Below are 20,383 nucleotides of genomic sequence, written 5' to 3'. Positions count from 1 at the left end.
CAAATGTAAATATAATGCTAAACAAAAAAGCAAGTTTCTTATTTTGATCAACAGAGGTCCTCTCCTGCAACATGAAGTGGAGTACTGGATCCTGATAGGAGAACCAAGTAGAAAGCACCCCACAATTCACTGCAAAAAGTGAGTTAACATTGTTTTATGTTCACTTATGTCTTATGTCAGTTCAACCACTGCAAATAATATTCTGAAGCTTTCTTCACAGTACCTTGACTTTTTTTAAAATAAAAGTGCTGTGTTTACAGGTCCCTACAGGATCAGGTAAGTTGTAAGGATGTTCCCGTTCACTAGAGTTTAAAGATCTTGTGTAGAAATGAGACAGAGGGACAAGGAGTCTCCCTCGCTGACAAGATGTTACTAAGAAGCAGATTTGTGGAAATAAATTTCAAACTATATAGTAAAATAGAGTGCATGCAGCCAATAACATATGCAGATCAGTTGTGTTTTGCAGTGTGTTAACATTCAGATTGATTGCTGTTGTGCTATCTTAAACTCCAGTAGTGCTCCAGATACACAGGCATCTGACTACTTGTTAGCTTTTGACTTGAACTGCTGGAAAAAGGAAACCTAAAAAGATCATGAACGATTGCCTGTTTAATTAGGACTGTAAATAGAATGTGTTTTGTTTCATATAACTCTTAGAGGATTCAGTTGGTGGCAAAGTGCTTTATATTGGTGCTTTAGGTGAACAGTTTGAAACATTAAGGCGTTTTGAGACTTAGAGATGTACACATCAAATATTTATTAGATATACAGTGATAAAGTTCAATCCTGAAGAGGAGAGAAAATACAGGTACCACTTGGTTCGCAGCATGTGTGACTGTATGTACACATGCTCTGGATACTCCTGCCATCCAGTATTTGGTTTGTATGTTGCCAGTTGTTTACCATTTATTTATTTGTTGTCAGCCTATCCGGCCATAACAATTACACACAATAAATACCAATCCATCATACTCTATAAATAATCACATTAAATAAAACATCTCAGTAAAAAAAACTGCACTTGAATCTTTGGTTTGACGTGTGCCAAAGTGTACCCAATTTACCCTGCATTGTCATAAAACGTGATCTGTAACCATAATTTACATAGCACTCTTAACTTATTCTAAAAAGACATTATAAATCTAAAATTTAGATATCTTATTCTGGCACTAATCATTTGGGACCTTATGGTGCCAACCACCAGTTTAATAGTAACCCAGGACCTGGCCCATTTTACAGCAGCCTGCACCGGCTTCCCAAGCTAGTGGCAGCTATGGGGCAACACGAGCAATTATACTTGTGTCAGCTGCAGGTGCATTGATAGACGTAACTTCCAAGCCTCCAGTATGTAAGTTGAGACCTTTGTCACAATATGTTTTTCATCTGATCGCATACATAACACTTCCGCCTCTTTGCACTTCCTGACTCCGTGTGATCTAAAAAGTGGACGTAAATACAATTTGCGGACTTTAAGCGTGAAGTGACATAATAAAAGGAAGTGGGATAGTGTTTCTTGGCCACCATGAAGACATGGACAGCATTCTAGTCTACCCGGAGGGACGGGTTGCCATCTATTGGTCACCGCCATCACTGGTAGTGTGCCCATATGAAATTTAAAATAGAGAGGCCTTTTTTCTTCCGGAAAAATACTATCTATGAAAAAAGCTGGTTTGAGCTCTTGATTAAACAAAATGTAACGCTTAAATAAAGGGCTAAGTGTCTCACACATGCTCTGTGTCTTTTGGTCCCAGTATGCCTTTTTTTTAAACAGATAGACTAAGCCTTCTGATTTTTTCTGGATGGAGCCAGAGATCTTCCTGGCCTATGGCAGCCAGGATGGTTGAGATGTGTTTGAACCAGGGCAATTTCCGATGACTTTGTAGCTTCATGATGTCCATCAATACATCTCCATATGGTTTGAGTTCCTCTTTTGCCCAAATACCGATCCAGTATCTTATTGGAGCCAGTGCAATGTAGTCCTCAATCTTCCTCATTTGTAGATCAATTCTTATTGCATTCATTGGTGTGGCATTGCCTAAGCAAAGAAATCGGCGTAAGAATTTATTCTCGGTTACTTGTATTGATGGAGTCTTTCTAAATCCCCAGATCTCTGCGCCATATAGTGCTGCAGCCCTTGCTTTTGTTTTATATGCAAGCAGTGCAGAACTCACAGAATGATTGCCTGTAGCTTTTGCGAATCTGAGTACAGCTCCAGCTTGTTGGGCCAAGGAGATGTTGCTTTTATAAATTTGCAGTTTCCATTTCAGTTTTCCGTCCAGCCTACAGCCCAGGTAGTCATAAGTAGCCACTTGGGCCAAAGGCTTGTTGTTTACCCTAAAAGTCGATTGCATCTTCTGTTTTTGGTTAAGAATCATAAACTTTGTTTTCCCCTCATTAATTACCATACTCCTCGAGGTGCAAAATGATTCAAAACCCCCAAGTAGTCGATGCATTGCTATCTCCGTTCTTGCCAGTAATACAGCGTCATCAGCGAAAATCAAGATAGGTATACTTTCATTGACTAGCTTTGGCATATCCAGATTTAATTTCCTGAGGTCTTGACTTACTTCGTTTATGTAGCAATTAAATAAGGTTGGAGCCAAAACGCAGCCTTGTTTTACGTCTCGCTGGATTGGAATCTCTGCCGTATAATCATTTCTCGTACTATATCTGACCCTGGCAGTGTTTCCTGAATGCAGTAGAATTAACAGCCTTAAAATGTTTCCCTGTATTCCCATTTCCGACAATAACTGCCATAATATTTGGCGATTTACGCTGTCAAAACCTGTTTGAAGATCCACAAAGACCAGATATAATGGACAATCTTTTAGGGTGACATATTTAGCGCAGATCATGTTCAACTTGAAAAGTTGATCCGTTGTACTTTGGCCTCTCCTAAAACCAGCTTGATGTGTCGATAATAAATCTCCATCCTCTAGCTATTGGTCTAAGCGCAACTGAATCAATTTTGGCAAAAAAAAATCCAACACTATCAAGCAATGAGATTGGCCTGTAATTACACACCATATCCCGAGGCCCTTTTTTGTGAATTGTAACAATTATTGATTTCTTCCAAGAAGTGGGGATTACCTCGTGGTGCCAAACACTGTTGAATAGACGGGCTAGAGCAGGTAGCCATAACATTAGTTGATTACGATAAACGTCTGAAGGAATGCCATCTGGGCCTGCAGCCTTGTGCGGCTTTTGGTGGAGAATAGCATGTTTAATCTCTTTCTCACTAAATTCCAGTGTTAACTCCATTGCACATGGATTGGCATGGATTGCTTGCATAGAATTTGTGCTAGGGAATTTGTTAGGGACTAATTCGTCCTGTGTTTCATATTTCGACATAACGTGCCATTTTAATGATGCCACATAAGTCTCTTGAAGTGGAAATGCCTTACTTGATCTTTGGTTACTACCTTCCAGCCCTTGACTGGGACTATTTGAGTTATTGGTACTCCCGGGTACCCTCTTGACCTCTTCCTGATACTGGGCGGTGAAGTGCTTTACCCAGAGTTGTGGGTTGATATTCAGCTCTAGGTTTTTCGGAGGGCCTTCGCATCCCCACCTAATTACCTCCCAGAACTTTTTACGGTTTCCTGCCGAAATTGCATGCAAGAGAATTTTCCAGAGCTTATGTGGGAATGTTTTCCTTTTGTGTCTCAATAATTTCTTGTACTGTTGCCTGCACTCGTAAAAATGTTGCTCATTACAGTCATTCAGATGCCGGTTCTTTAGTGCTTGTGATAGCGCCCTTTTTAATTTTAAACACTCGTCATCAAACCAGCCTTCCATCATATTAGGATTAGTTTGAAGATGCTTGGTCCTTTCCTTTGTTGTTTGTAATAACAGATTGTTAAAATTGTGCAGGAGGGGTAAGGCCTTGTTGACTGATGGATTAAGGAACGTGCTGAGTGATAACAACCAGGTTTGACTAGGTACACTCATAAAGGATTCGTCCAAATTTGACCTTAATATATTTTTCCTATTTTGGTCTCATAGTTATTGTTAAGCTATTTCCGTTAAATGGAGACTCAGTCTTCCCTGAACTCATGTCCGGATGGACCATCTCCATTAGCAATGGGTCATGGTCACTCTCGATCCTGTCCCTTATTTCCATGTCGATGACATAATGCCAGGCTTCGATGTTTATTGCCATGTAATTGATTACACTTTGCCTTTTTCCAGTTCGAAAGGTAGGTTTGAAGGTTCTATCTGAATTTGTTCTTCCATTTAATGTACGGATTCCTCCTTCTATGAGAGCTTCAAAGATTAAGAGGGTCATTCTGACCCTGGCGGCCGGTGGCCGCCAGGGCCACCGACCACGGGAGCACCGCCAACAGGCTGGCGGTGCTCCAACGAGCATTCTGACCGCGGCGGTTCAGCCGCGGTCAGAAGCGGAAAGTCAGCGGTCTCCCGCCGACTTTCCGCTGCTCGTGTGAATCCTCCATGGCTGCGGAGCGAGCTCCGCAGCCATGAGGATTCCGACCCCCCCTACCGCCATCCTGTTCATGGCGGGAAAGCCGCCATGAACAGGATGGCGGTAGGGGGGGTCGCGGGGCCCCCGTAAGAGGGCCCCGCAAAGTATTTCAGTGTCTGCCTTGCAGACACTGAAATACGTGACGGGTGCCACTGCACCCGTCACACCTTCCCACTCCGCCGGCTCGATTACGAGCCGGCATCCTCGTGGGAAGGTCGTTTTCCCCTGGGCTGGCGGGCGGTTTTTCAGCAACCGCCCGCCAGCCCAGGGGAAAACTTGTAATACCCGCCGCGGTCTTTTGACCGCGGCGCGGTATTTCGGAGGGGGGAATTCTGGCGGGCGGCCTCCGCCGCCCGCCAACATTGGAATGAGGGCCTAATTCTCCTTTCTTGGAGTCTTGACATCGTTGGATAAGGGGTGTCGGAATGTTCCAAACGTGATCTTCCTCTACTACTTGTTCATCCTCGAGAATAGAATGGGGTTTAGTGTTGAAATCACCGCATATCAGTAAAAAGGTTTTACAAAACTGAGGGGGGCGGTCGTTTGTGTGACCAAATGCTGGGTTCCTCCAACCTTTGGATCTTTTGTTTAAGATGTGTTCCTTGAGGAGCCGCACACCTGGCATGACTTGGACCCTGCTGATAAGAGGAAAATACACATTTACTATTTTGAGTGACCACTCCTCGCATTTTACTACAAGCGTGTGGATTTCCTTGCTTAATACAATTACTGCATAGTTTCCCAGCAGTGAAGTTCTGATCCAAATGATCAGGCCTCCTGATGGTCTTCCTTTTTTTTGTTTGATAGCAGGTAAATGGAAAGTGGAGAACCCATCTAGATCGATGGCATTAGTAGACCAAGTTTCCTGGAAGCAGCTGATCTCTTGTTGTTTAATGAATTCTACCCAATCCTTATCCTCCAGTTTGCTTTTTAAGCCTGCAATGTTCCAGCTTAAGATTTTTAATGTTGGGCTGGTTCTGTCTTTTGTGTTCAAGCCGTCCATTTTTTGCTACAGGCTTCTAGATGGCTGACCTTCGTATTTCTGCAACTGTGGGGGATTGCCCATGCTGTTTCTAGGGGAATTAACCAACAGGCAGAACCTCATGTTGCTCAGATTTATCGTTCAGGGAGTTGTTGGTTGGAGCTAATTGCTCCCTGCAGTATCGAGGCAATATTGCCTTTTGCCTCATGCCTACCTGACACATTTTGCTTTGGAGCTTTTTCAAGAAATATTGTTGGATACGGTTCCTTTTGCGAAATGGCGGTAGAAATTTCCCAGATCTTCAACGAGTTAGAACATTTTAAGATCTGTTTTACTATCCAAGGTGAAGCCCAGACTGTTTCTGTTGATTCCCCGGTCTCTAAGCCTTTTCTTTGTATGAATCTTACTGAGAGGAGGTCTTTAGTTGTTACATTCTGCAAGGCTGGCAGAGAGTTGACCAGATGTAGGATATTGGTCCTATTTAGGATGTCTAGGCTTTCTCTTGAGGAGTACTCGGGGATAAACATAATCATGTCTTCAAGTTCTTTGCTTATTTCAGTGCGGATCTTGGTATGCCCGCCACCTCCATGCGACCATCTTTCTTGAAGTTGATTATCTTCCTTTTCTTTATTATAAGTGGTAACTGCCCATCCGGTCAATGTTCGTTCTTCCTGGCCTTTTTCCCTTCCAAATTGCAACTCTTTGTTCCTATGTCCTTCACATGGCTGCCTTTTTGGAGGCCAATTATCCGTTTTTTTCTTTAGTTTCCAGGTCAAGCACTGGGCGTGAAAGGTCAGGTGGATCAGTAACCCACCCAGGCTGGCTACTGAGGTTGTAATTCCCTGGGCTAGCCTGATAGCAGTATTTTGCTTTTGTCCGAGGTGCAGGAACCGGAGCTATTAAATTGTCCACGCACATAGTTGTTCTTATACTTTGTCCACTTCCTGTGAACTCGGGGCTCTCTGCCCTTCTGCTTTCACTTTTACTGTTTTCTTGTGGTACCCCCTCAGTAATGGAGTTCGGAGGCTGCTGGCATTTTCCATAGTGGTCTCCCACAGTATTTGAGTAATGTACCTGAGCTAAGTGTTCTATTTTTGTAGCTAGGAGGTACTTGTCCATGCCAGTACTTAATTTTGATGTCTCTAGGCTCCGTTTGGGTAATCCATTGACTAGGGCGTCATTTGCCTCGTTTGTCCCATGATTTGCACCTATATCTTTTTCTGACCTCCTTCCTTTATCTGTGTCATGCCCAGATGCCTGGTTTCCCCTGAGGCCAGTGGGTATACGGTTTATGTGGGAATGGTGAGTGCAGCTTTTGTCGCACAATAATCCGGGATTTTTATTTGTAAAGTTACTGTCTTTGTCAGTAGATTTCTTGAGACTCGCTGGCTTAATGTTTTGATCTCTATACTGCTGTTGGGCAGGCTGGTCACCTATGTTCCTAATTTGCCCTGCTGGGCATGCCTGTCGTGGCATATTTAGAGCCTTTTTTGCTGGTACTTTTTTATTTCCTCTAGCTTTTTTCCACGTATTTTTCCATTTACCTATTGATTGAGGCCTTTTGCTCAAGGCCCTTTTTTCTACTATGCTTGAGGCTATGATTCCAGGTGCGAGACTTCCGTTCTTTCCCTCAGTCTTATCTATATAGATATTCGCATCTGGGCAATCCTCTCGTCCTGGGCCAGAGGGCCCTTCTCTATCTTCTCCATCTATTGGCCTTTCAGTTAATCAGGATTCTGTTTCTGTTGACTCATGGTTGCACACCTGTGTGCTTTTGAGGCTGTATTTACAATCTTCGATTATGTCTTTGATTACTTTCGGGACTTCCAGTAGTTTTTCCAGCAGTGGGCCACAAGCTTGCCTGTCCATCTTGTCAGCCACTGCCTGATGCAACAGATTTTCCCTTATAACGCCCTCTACTAAGGCCATACTGTAATCTATGGTCTGTATTGAAGTTGTAAATTGTTTAGTCAGCTCAAGTTGATCATCTAATTTTTTAGACTAGACCATGATCGTTGTTGCAATTGAGTCCAATGTTGTACATATAACTTTCATAATGCTAAGAATTGGTTGGTCTAATGAGAAATCATCTCTATTTCCCCAGGTTTGTCCATTTTGCTCATTAATTGTTTGGCCTTCTGAGATCTTATCGTCCTTTCCCCTATGGCCTTGTATTATACTGCCTTCCTGGAAATTTAAATCTTCCGATGTTATACTGTTTAATTGGGGCTCTATATTGCCAATTGCAGAGTTGTCAAGCGAGGAAAGCTCCAGACTAAAGGAACTACTATCGTGTCTACGCAGTATTGAGTTAGTTTTTCCTGTTTGGCTTTCGCGATGAAGCTGTGACACTGAAAGCTTATGGGTCTGCTTTATTGGTAATTGTTCTATTTCAGGCCCCTTTGTGTTTTGGAATACTATAAGTTCTGCTTGGGCACATCGTAGGGGGGATATTAGTAAAGAGCTCCCAGGATTTAGTGGTCCCGTTTGGGCTTCGGGATAAGGTAGCTCATGGCTTTTTCTTTGCTCCCCCGAGGAATTTCCCCAGTCTGGGAAGTTGTTTGACTCCACTTCGCCATCCCTGAAGGAGTTATTCATTGGATGAGATGATTGAGATGATCGAGCAGATCGCTGCTGGGATAGGGGAATATCCAGATGCCCGGTCTCTGAATGCTCCAGCTCAACCCCCCCCCACATTGTTGCCATCTTTCCCCCCGATGACTGTACTGGGTGGTCACTGGATTTAGAGCTTTGCATCTGCAGCCGATCAGTGTTTAAGTTCACTTGGTTATAGTAGTTGGTAATGGTGTTTGTTTTTGGTTTGGCTTTCCTTACTCCCCTGGTCCCACCTGGGCCCGGCTGCATCGGTGTATACTGTTGTCTCCTACTCGGAGGACTTGCAAGGCCCCGCAGTTTCTCCTACGTTCAGTATTACACACCCCATGTCATCAAGGTCATCTGGGTCAGTATAGGCTAGTAGCAGAGGTCCTGACGCCACTTCAGGTGTTCCACCCATCTCCTCTCCTAGTTCACTTTCGTCACCAGAGTTCTCGGGTTGGACACCCTCTGCTGTGGCCTCTCCTTGATTTACGAATTCCCTTTGGGATAACTGAGTGGTTCCAGGGTCCTGGTCCTGGTCTAACCCAGGATCTTGCGGACTATTGGGTTCCTGCTCTGATCTTTGGGATTTCCCTAGGTGAACTAGTGCCTCATTGGCCTCCCTGGCCCTCTTTGTTTTTCCTCTTGTTCCAACCATCTTGGGGGACTTCACCGTGCCCCCCCTCAGTTCCTTGCTGGGTCTTTGGAGAGTGACTTTTGTTATTGTTGTTATTATCTTTTTTTTTTATTTTTATTTTTTTACTTGAACTCCTACCATATAGGACAGGACCAGCAGCTTCAGCAGTTTTTAGTCTCAGTAAATTGTTTCCTAGGGGGTAGAATTGCTTTTGCGGAGGTACACAATATGCGGCACATGGAACGCAGTACACAGATGGTGTCTATCCCTCCGGCACCATTATCATCTGCTCTTCTCTTCTTCTCTTCTCCTTAACAAACTCCTATTTCCTTCCTATTTCCTTCCTCCCCCCTCAACTGCTGCTTCGCTCCACTTCTCAAATGTCTTTAACTAGCTTAGCAGGTAATAGCAGGTAAATAGCAGGTTGGTGGGGTCGCTTACTTGCATTGTTTTGTGCAACCACTTGCGTCCACCGGGGTCTGGCGTCACCCCTTTCCGCTTTTTCACTTTCTCCTGTCTCCGGTCTCTTGTCGCCTCAAGATGGCCTCACATCACATCACCTGCTCCTCCCAGGGCTCGAGGGCCGCGTAGACCGAGCAACAACTGGACCAACAACCGGATCACCAACAGCGAACAAGTCTGAAGCTGGAGTTGAGGGCTGGGACTGAGGTGAGGGCGACCAAACACCAGCACCGGGACTGGAGCTAGAGCAGGGCAGGGCAGGAAGCAGGGGACGGCCTCAAAGTATCTCAAGGCGCCTCAAAGTGCCTCAACCAGCACAGCACGGCAGGATCCGGCCAGAGACTGCCTCAGGGCATGGCAATGGCAATAGCAATGGCCGACAGCGGGAGCAGAAGTGGCTCACTCCGGCCAGCAGGACTCACCACAGGTCCTTCTCTATAAGTTTCTTGAGCGCCAAGAGGAAGCAACCTTTCCTAACTTTGCCCACGGGAGCCCAGGAGGGTATTTTCGCCTATCCCGTGACCAGCTTTTTTCAATTAAACACCAGTCAACGAAGCTCTACAGTTGCCAGTTGTTGTTTGAAGAAGTCTTTTGAGTCACATGGTGATGAGTGATTCCTCCCTTAGTAGGCAATGCGCATGGACATCACCTCCATTGTTAGATTGCTTTTCTCCACCATTGGGTTTGGTTGTGTACCGATGGGACTCCCAGACATGATGCGTTCCACGTTCATTTTTGGGTCCTCGCAGTTCAGCCCTCCACACTCTCCTTTGAGGAAGGCTTTTGAATAGTAGCTGTAACTTTCAAATGCCTTTGCTCCACACTAATGCACTTTGTAGACCATCACGCAATACTGGGTCCTTGATTTGCAAGGCACCAACACCTGTGAAGGCCTCGAACGTTTGGTCTGTAGAAACATTGGAAAATGTCAAAGGATGATAGAGGGTGAAATGGACGGCATTCAGGAAAAGCCCTCGTTGCCACGCTAATTATCCTTGGGCTGACAGCCAATGCGCCTGCAAATTTTGTCTACCTCCAGACCATACCAATGCCAAGTGTACCTTCTGGTGTAAAAGAGAACCCTTCTTTAGTGGAGCGACAGGTCTCTGAACCCACACCAGGATGCAGAGAAGCCAACTAGAGAAGCCCAGGACAACTTCTGCGAACCAGACCCCTCGCCACTGAGGAGGAAGAACAAATCAAGTCTTCAAGTGTCCCGCTTCACCAACCCATTCCCGAAGCTATTGACTTCATCGCCTCAACCAATGACAAAGAGGAAGGAGAAAGTGCTCCATTTATTTTAGCCTCTATGGGTCCCCACACAAAGACCACACCCAGCAGCATGAGTATTGTTGAGGGCGAAGCCCATTGTTGACCTCATAGCAGGCCGCACTCGGAACCAGAGCACCACTTTTGAGAGAGTCCCGCATCCAACCCTTTCCAACAGCCACTTTCAGGTCCTCCCCTGCCTTGGGGCTCTAGTCCGCACCTATTGATGGCATCGGATCCGAGGCACGATCCACCAAAGGGTGTTGAATTACATTGGCCTTCAAGTCTGAAGAAGGCCTACGGTGTCCAAAAGCCTCACCACCCTTCGAAGCTGATGGGAGTGTTGACAACTGCCCTCCTTTAGTGCCAAAAACTGGCATCTGTTTCAGTACCACCTTCCATAGTCAGGTTCAAAATCTCCGGCAGACCAGTACTCCAGAAGATAAAAGAGGAGCTAGACAAATGTAAAAAGTGCATCTTTATTCACCCTCAAGTAGGGACAATCTCTACCCATATTTCCTCCTGAAAAACTGCTGAGCCTTCATCAAGAGAGGAACTCAGTCCAGAGATCTTTTCAAGCCCATAATTATGCCCAAAACCCCCAGAGACATTGCCACTAGCCATCTTCCTTTCACTTAACCTCTCCCTCCTCCACCTCCCCACCATACTCGCTCTAGGGTCTGCATGTTCTTATTCAGATGTGGGTAGCTTCCATGCCAATCAGATAATTATGATGCCCCACTCCACCTTGAATCTAAAGATGACTCATGGGAAGACTATGATAATGATCCGTCCAAGAGAAGGGGGGATTGGGAGGGATAAAGGTCCAGTGTATATCCTCCAATGTAAGCTAAATAATAACGTGATACACTGTTCCTAAGAAAGACCAGGGGACTATAGGATGATTGCTCTAGAGTCTCATAACTCAGGAGCATGAGTCCTCACACACCCAAATGGGTGTCATGCTTCATCATCGGACAAGCTCCTCGTCAGACTGGCGCTGCAATGTCTGACGGGCACCACCCAATGGGGGGCTCTTTGCCGGAGATCTTCTTGATGATGCCGCTCTCGCCCTCAGATAGATAAAGGGGAAAGACACCGCGGAGGGTTTAGAAAAAGAAAGAATCTAAAATTGGCTCTGAACCCTGACTCGTTTTGACTTTATTCTATTAATGTTGGGTAGAGGCCAAGATTAAAAAACTCAACAAAAGAGTGAAACAGAGGTAATGCTCAACCACTCTCTAACTGTATATGTCATGGTGGTGGGTCAAGAAACTACACACTTACAATCATTCATTGTAGCCATAGGTTCAGTTCCTATTCGTCGCCCCTCCCATTTAGAGTAGGGGCATCCTGGGATCACGCGGACCTACAACCAGATGTGTATACCAAATTGAAGGTATCTGGTTGTGGGTGGAAAGACCTACCCTCGTCGCGCTCCCGAATTTGGTATACACATCTGGTTGTAGGTCCGCGTGATCCCAGGATGCCCCTACTCTAAATGGGAGGGGCGACGAATAGGAACTGAACCTATGGCTACAATGAATGATTGTAAGTGACTGACGTTATCTACTGTCTTGACTGTCAGTTCTGATTTATAATTAGCTAATTCAGCTCATAGTTGGAGGAGTTTGATTCATACTAGGTCCTGAGGAAGCGTCACTGGATCCATATGGACCACTAAGACGCGAAACATGTCGACCCAATACAGAGATAGGGTCCTGTAGTTTCTTGACCCACCACCATGACATATACAGTTAGAGAGTGGTTGAGCATTACCTCTGTTTCACTCTTTTGTTGAGTTTTTTAATCTTGGCCTCTACCCAACATTAATAGAATAAAGTCAAAACGAGTCAGGGTTCAGAGCCAATTTTAGATTCTTTCTTTTTCTAAACCCTCCGCGGTGTCTTTCCCCTTTATCTATCTGAGGGCGAGAGCGGCATCATCAAGAAGATCTCCGGCAAAGAGCCCCCCATTGGGTGGTGCCCGTCAGACATTGCAGCGCCAGTCTGACGAGGAGCTTGTCCGATGATGAAGCATGACACCCATTTGGGTGTGTGAGGACTCATGCTCCTGAGTTATGAGACTCTAGAGCAATCATCCTATAGTCCCCTGGTCTTTCTTAGGAACAGTGTATCACGTTATTATTTATGATAATGATCCCCCAGTGGATCCAGACCTAGGACACATTCCAGTAAAGGTTTCCCCCTCTGATGATACTGCAACATAAATCATTGGGTAGCCCAACGAAAGCTGCCTTTCACAAATAAGGTATGCACGTCATGTCAGAGGAAGAGGATTTTCTGGTGGAAACACTCTCAAAATTGGAGCTGTCTGTGCAGTTCCTCTCAGGAGAAAGAAATGCTTAAGCATGCCACCCACACTTTTGCTCCAGAACGATTAACAGGTCTCACGTTGTGTGATGCTAGGCAAATATTTTTTTTTCACTGAGCCTCCTTTTCCTCATTATCACATATGGGAGCACCTTCAAAAACAAAAGTTCAGCATGGATGCTGTACAAAAAAACTGTTTTGTTTTATTTGCAAGACTAAACTTTTGCTCTCTGTTCAGTAAGAATCTAGCTCTCATAGAAGGTACACATGACCACTGTCTTGCCATTTTGTAATCAAAAATATATATTTTTTTTAATTGACGTTGGCAAGGAAAAAAACATTGTTTGGTGCCGTTGGCAGGTACTACATGGTAAGTATATGCAAGCTGAACATTTGCATAAGTAGCAAGTTTGGCTCATTGTGACTGCTTCTGGGCAAGCAAGATGAAGGATAAATATCTGCAGTTGGCTGTGGCCTGATCAGTGGACCGGTACTTAGTAGATAGATTGAAGCAACTTCTTTCTATATATGCAATAAGAATGTAGAACAGCAGTTCCCACCCCCCTTACCTCCCTTAGGCTCACCACTACTTGAGTATATTTATATGCCCAGTAAATGGTTGGTATGTTTAGTGAGTTGGTCTTCAAGGATGTTGGCGTATGGGGTGGCGCCTGGGTCTGGGGCAGGGTGGTAGGGGTAAGTCACACGCAGGAAAGGTAGCTGTGTGTGGGTCTTGGGATTTAAGGTGGTGTAGCACCATCTTTGACTAAGTTGGTAAAGTGGTGGAGGATTGTTTGCCAGTAGTCCCCAATGAGCATTTGTGCAAAGCCTGTTTCTTCTCTCTGCAAAATGCCTTGTGCTCTGCCTGTGTCCATCACTGCACTTCCACTCACCACTGCGGGATTGAGAGGGGCCCTGCAGATCATAGCTATTGCCTGTTAGCCAGGAGCAGCGTGAGGTCTGCAAAGTGGGTAGTGGATTTTGTATGATTGGGGCGGGGGTATATGCCAAGTATGTATCATTCTACCAATGTTAGTCTGTCCTGGCCCTTGGTACGTACAATGTTTTCTAGCACCATGTTACAGTATGGTTACAGTATTCTGCAGGCTCCAAACGTGTAGCAAATCAGCTGATTCTAACCTATATCAGAGGCCAGTATCTATTGCTGATGGGAAAATGCAGTGGACGCAGTTGAGGGGGGGGGGTATTAAGTTGGTCCTATGCAGAATATAGAGTTGTACACATTTGAAACTGGTATATCTGGGTATTTTGTGTGGCTATTCCAATGTTTTCCACCATTCTGTAGCATGCAGTGCCTGACCCTGGGACTCATCTAATTTCATTCTTAAGTGTGGTAGCTCTGTCAGAATTTTTCACGAAGGTACAGTATAGCTGGGTCACCAATCTTCTACCGTGATCCACAGAATATATTGCAGGGAGCAATGGGTTTGTCTCAGGTTCAGGACCTCAAACGTCTCTGTTTTGCAGCAATGTCAGTGTTGCAGCAATGTCTTAATGTCCCATATGTCAGAAAGGCCCTGCCTCTGAGGTCATAGTGTTCTTGAGCTCCCGTTGCTAAAGATATCTGCGAGTGTGGTACTGCCAGATCTGTCCATGCTAGTAGGCCCTGGCCGAAAGCTTGCAATCGCCAGCTGAGAGTTCTCGGTGGGGCAGGAGCGGTAAGTAGGGCTGTAGTGTCCTGGCCACAGGAACCTGCAGCATATGCACTCTTGGGGCATCTGCAGCAGGTGGGGAAAGCAGGCGCCAGCTTGGGATTCCGGGAGCAGCAGACAATGGACTTGCCTCTGACTATGCCGGTCTGAGAAACTGGAGTTACACGGTCATAGCTCAGCCAGCTGATGTGTTATGGTTCTTTGCCACAGCAACAAAAAAACAGAAGAAGCACTTTCCAAGACTGACGACGTTCCAAGTGCAATCCTATGTTGTTAATCAATTTTGGAAAGAGCTCTGAGGCACCACATGCATCTCTGGCTGTACCTTTCGCCTTGTACTCAGCCAACGAGAAGCGCACCTTATCTTTGACTGAAAACACAAGTGTGAGCTGCCACCTAATGGGCTGATTGCAACTCGAGCTATGCAGTCTGAGCCCGTGCTGTTTAGCCAATCAGAACCAGTGGAGCTGGAACAATTTTCAGAGTGGAAGGGGTCCTACCATCAAAGTAACTTCACTGAAGTCATAGAGATTATGAAAAATCCAAACACCACACAAGGAACACATACAGAAAAGAGTCACGCTATACTATTTCCCAGTGACATGCCGTTTTACTGGTAAAAGTACATAGTATGTAAATAATAATGTGTGAAAATATGGTTTCAGCAAATATTTAACACTTCCACATCAACACGTTAATTGTTCTAATGTGTTTGATCCTACTAAAATATTATTTCCATCACACCTCAGAATTACAAAAATTGCTTTCTTAACTGCTGATACATTTTGAAATATTTGTTCAGTTATTTCAGAAGGTATTTAAATGTGTGTTAGAAAACAAACGTCATCCTACAGCCTTAAAGAGAGTTCACTTTGCAAAATCCTCTAACTTTGCAGTCAGAGAAATGAAAATGAATGCCAGTCTCCGTGATAAAAGAAGCAGCAGTTTGTAAGGAAACATAACCTCACATTTGACCTCTCTTTTAACACACAGCAAATGAACAAAATAAAAAAAATGTAAAGGCATCTTTATTGCTTATTCATTTTCTGAATGAACAGAACACCTGTTCTTGCCAGCCTGAGCTCTTTTGCAGGTGGGCCAGTAAGCCCATAAACTGCAAGACTGCAGAGATTTAATATGACAACACCAATACTACATAGCAGGATTGCAGAGATTATTGGTGTAGTCCTCTCAGCACTTTTCCATGGAATACACCTGGCTGTGGAATTCTGTCGTCCGATGCGTAGGGAATATTGTTTGGGGTTAAAGGCAACATGTTTTTATGTGTGTTTTGACCACTGGGCAAGTAGGTTCAACCCACTGCAGCACAAACACTTTGCTGCCAGTTTACAGTATCACACTATCATTCTGTGATCTGTGATAATTTTGCCTGCCAATACATCGATACGCATCATGTGCTGAGGCATGTATGTATGATTCATTAATACAAAAGCCTTTACTATTAAGATTATTGGTCTGAGGAAATGCTGTGAGCTCAGCATACATGGCTGACAATGGTTCCAGTATAAAAGTGTGTACACATGTGTGCAAACTTTAACAATTTGAAGGTGCTTATGATCAGGGCCATTGGAAGTGTGCAGTTTTGCAGCTGCTGCTTTTTTTGCATAATATGAATTTGTTACATTTACCATGTAATCCATCATCTGCTGCATAGTCTTCAGATTTTAACTAAAAAATTGCTTCTAGCTTAAACGTTACTAAAACATGGCTAACTGTGTTGCAGGGAAACAGAAGGCCTTTTTCAAAGGTTGATAGGTCACCTTTCTGTTGCTTATTGCTAAATGTGGGTGTTAAACTAGAATTAATGAGGTGAAACCTTTGCCCAGACAGTGTTAGCATGTGTAAAAAATACAAAATAATAAAGTAACACTACCACAAAATGTGGCACATCATGCTGCACAATTCCTGTTTTCTTATCCAATAATTTTGCCAACTCTGCTGCATAAATTGGTCCTCTCCTCCCGGCTAATTCCAGTGCCCCTGCATATAATACTACCAGATCACTCACTGATTCTATGCAAATACATGCAGAAGCACGAGCACTAGATTGGGGATCGGTTTTAAAATAAAATATATACAGAAAAACTGCAACTTGATAAACAGTTTTCTAAACTATTGTACAAAGTGAAATGTAATATCTCAGAGGCATCATTTGGTAAAGTATGCTAGATGAATTCCAAATTCTTCTTCTCTTTTTTAAGCAAGCCACCTAAGTGCTCTCACAGGTATATGTCCTTGCAGTAGTGCAAATTTATGACTTCCAGAAATTCCCAAGAATTTATAGATGTAGGTCCGGAAACCGTACCCCTGGCAAACCTTTGAGATATCAATTTTTGATTGAGCAAATACACACTTATATATAATTTGTTCATTGCTGAGCAACTGCAGTTTCACTTTCCCTACATCTCCTTTTTCCAACCATGAAAAAAGGTTTATTAATGCAATTGTCAGAAGCTCTCACAGAACTGAATCTACATCCTCTCCTTTAGTTAAGTCTCTTAAAATTGTATTACCAAACACTTTAAATCACCACCAACCAACCCCAGAGAGATATGAGAAACCCAGATGTGTTACTCGGAGATGCCAAGGATGAAGCTCCTGGAAATGGACAATTAGATGATAAACACAAAGCAAGACTTGCTGAACACCATTAATATGTCCCTCCTGTTGCCCCTAAAAAGAGGCTCTCGCTTTATGTCATCGCCTTGCTTAAATCTTTCATTAAGTGAGGTTGGTTTGCTGGAGGGCGAATTGGGGAGAATATGGCACCTAGTATTGGTGCTTAACATCCACAGATTAGCTTGCAAGGAAAACAAATAATGAATGATACAAGGAATAATTTCCATCTGTACTAAGCTCAAGTATGAATGTGGATCCTACACAAAATGTACCCCTTACTCGATGTACACATCTCAATGCAAGAGCTCCGTCATTGTATTTTGGAAGCTAAAGTGGTAGTAAAGAAAACCAACAAAATCATTCTGACATGGTAAAAGACATGTCCTGAGACCTACATAAGGTAAATATCTGCTACCCCATTCTGGTGATGATTGTGGTATCCACCTCATGAGTGAAGAAAATGAGGTAGAAATTGGGATAAAAAGAAGAAATAAGAATGGGAGACAAATACGGTGATAAGCTCACGTGGTGTGGTGAAGGAAAGTTCTTCATTATTCTTTTTTTATTTATTTTATTATGCAATAATAACAACATATTTAATGTCTCACATCTGAGAGGCCAGCATTAACAGTACATCAAGTGAGTAAAGCATAGTTATCGACAACAACATGCAACCTTCTTACACTATCTCCATAACAGGATTCAGGCTTCACTGAATATGATACAATGCTATCAAAATCTGAGCACTCTCGATGAGCACATTGAGAAACGAGAGAACTATACAACAACAGGCAGGTTCAACTCAGAAAGTGGAGAAGGGAGAAGGTATAGAGAGAAGCGAAGGGGAAAAGATCAGAACAATTCTGCAGCCGACAGAGCGTCAATATTCCTGCAGTCCTTGTGGGATAGCATGGAAGGAAGGAAACCTTTTAATGCTATCTATAGGAAGCGCCAAGCCATTAGACGCTGCCAAAATCCCGATTCTCCAAAAAAGCACGCAGTGGGCCCCATATGTCTTTTGGACGCGAGCCCTCAGGCATAAGCTCCCAGTATATCATCAGCTGCTCTTGACAGGACAAAGCATCCCGGAGCCACACACGACAACAGGGAGTTCTGCACAACGCAACCCTGCGCTTGGCTAGCAACAACAGCAGCCCTATCCGTCTTCTGTGAATAGCAGCGACCCCCTCCACATAACCTAAGAGGGCAAGCTTAGGAGTGTGCAGCAGCTCGGTATCAGTCATCTCCTCGATGATGCGCAACACCTCTGTCCAGTATTCACGCATCCCGGCACAGCTCCAAGCGATGTGCAGAAAGTCTGCGTCAGGGCCCCACATCTCTCACAACGCGCGTCAGCACGCAAACCCATGCTTCTCATGCCACAGGGCATATGACACAGCCCATGTAAGAACTTAAAATGAATAAGGCGCAGTCTATAATTAGGGGACAACTCTCTCATATGCGCGCAGCATCTACGCTTCACCTTATCAGAGATGGCCTCACCGATGTCTGCCTCCCAGCGTACTCTCGCCCTCATCACAGTCTCAGGCTACTCGCTCTGCGTACAAGCATAAAGCTTGGTGATAAGCCTGTTCGGGGAACGAGTCTGATGCAAGAGCTCCAACACACGGCACACCAGTGGCATCGCAGGGAAACAGGGGTAGCGCAAACGGAGCATAGCACCTATTCTAAGCACATATAGTCGATTCATTGCATTGTCACGCCCATCACCGAGCGCCACCTCAGACGAGATGACCAGCCCATCAGAAAACCAAGAGCCCAAGGTGGTCAAGCCAGACTCATGGAGAAACTCATGCACACGGGCATCTCCCGACAGCTGCCCGTCCGCAACATCCATAACTGGCATCGCAGGGGCAAATGTCTCACGCACATTAACACGCTGCAACAACGCAGTCCAAGCCCTCGCCGTGCAAGCCACAGTATCAACCCCATGTGGTCTGGGCCTAACCGGGCTCCCCAGCACACGCAGCAGTCTATCAGGCCATACAGCGTCACTTTCAGGTGCCAAGTGTGGCAGATATCGCGTGGGGTATAGCCAGAAATGCGCGAAATGTACCTGCGCACAGTAATAATAAAGCTCTAAATCCGGGGCAGCCAAACCGCCCATCTCGAACGGAAGTGTCAGTCTCTCCCATGAAATTCTGGGCTGCCTACCCGCTCAGACTAACTTCACCAGCGCGGACCCAACCCTTTTAAAAAAACTCACAGTGAGAACAAAGGGTAGGTTGATAAACAGATATAAAAACTTTGGCAAGATAACCATCTTTGCTATCGCGATGCGACCCGTCAACGACAGTGGCAGCGAGCACCGCATCTCCACCCTGTCTTCCAGCCACGCAAGAACTCTACCGTAATTGGCTGACCAAAGCGTAGTGACGTCCCCGCTCAGCCAGACGCCTAAATACCGCACCGGGCCATCAGCCCAGCCAATTGGATATTCTGAGGGGAACTGTGTCATAGCCGCAGATAGAGGCAACACGACCGACTTGGACCAGTTGATGCTAATCCCAGAGAACCGTCCAAAACTCACTATTTCATCTAGCAGAACATCAAGATGTTGCTGCGGATCACGGACATACAGGGCAATATCTTCCGCATACCTAGAAATTAGTATTGGCCACTGCCGAAATGCCAATTCTCTATGATTGTGGTAGAGAAGGTCTCTAATACAGCAAGCGAATCAGTTGGATAAACCTGGATCTCAGTCCCACCGAGCTAGCAGGGCAAACATGTATGACCACTCAAGGGAGTCAAAAGCTTTGGTAGCATCTAAGAACACTGCTGCCGCGCGGTCGTCAGGGTCGATCGTGCCATAGACCACAAAGTAGGTACAGAGATTGTGCAAGATAGAGCGGCCTGGTACAAAGCCAGATTAGTCCGGCAGCACCAGAGATGGGAGTAAAGGCTGTAAATGTGCGGCAATTCGCTTCGCCAGGATCTTATTATCTATGTTGATTAATGAAAGAGGGCGGTAGGAGTCCCAGCTGCACGGATCTTTCCCAGGCTTTAAAATATTCACAATGAGGGCCTCTCGCAGTGAGGCAGGAAGAACACCGGCATCTAGCGCTTCCGCATAAAGTTCCAGGAGGTGCAGTGCAAGGATATCAGCATATTCCTTATAAAAGAACGATATTAAGCTGTCCAGTTCAGGTGCTTTATCACCCGGCAAGCTGCGGATCACCTGACCACGTCATCCACCTAAAAGGGGGCATCTAGATATGACCGATGTGAATTCTCAAACCACAACAAACTGGTATCCTCAAAATAATCAGCAGTCGCCGCTGA

General features: G+C 44.9%; 1 protein-coding gene across 1 annotated transcript in view; it reads left to right on the top strand.

The window, feature by feature from the left end:
- The window catches only part of BIVM (basic, immunoglobulin-like variable motif containing), a 183,578-nt gene that overhangs the window by 84,134 nt on the left and 79,061 nt on the right, over positions 1-20,383 (top strand). The window contains exon 8 of the mRNA XM_069205052.1: positions 55-138. Within this exon, the coding sequence (XP_069061153.1) occupies positions 55-138 (84 nt within the window). The remainder of the gene's footprint in view (positions 1-54; positions 139-20,383) is intronic.

Source organism: Pleurodeles waltl, chromosome 8 (assembly GCF_031143425.1).
Source record: "Pleurodeles waltl isolate 20211129_DDA chromosome 8, aPleWal1.hap1.20221129, whole genome shotgun sequence".
NCBI classification, from domain to species: domain Eukaryota; kingdom Metazoa; phylum Chordata; class Amphibia; order Caudata; family Salamandridae; genus Pleurodeles; species Pleurodeles waltl.
The sequence above is the reverse complement of the archived record's forward strand: the minus strand, read 5'-3'. Positions and strand labels throughout refer to the sequence as shown.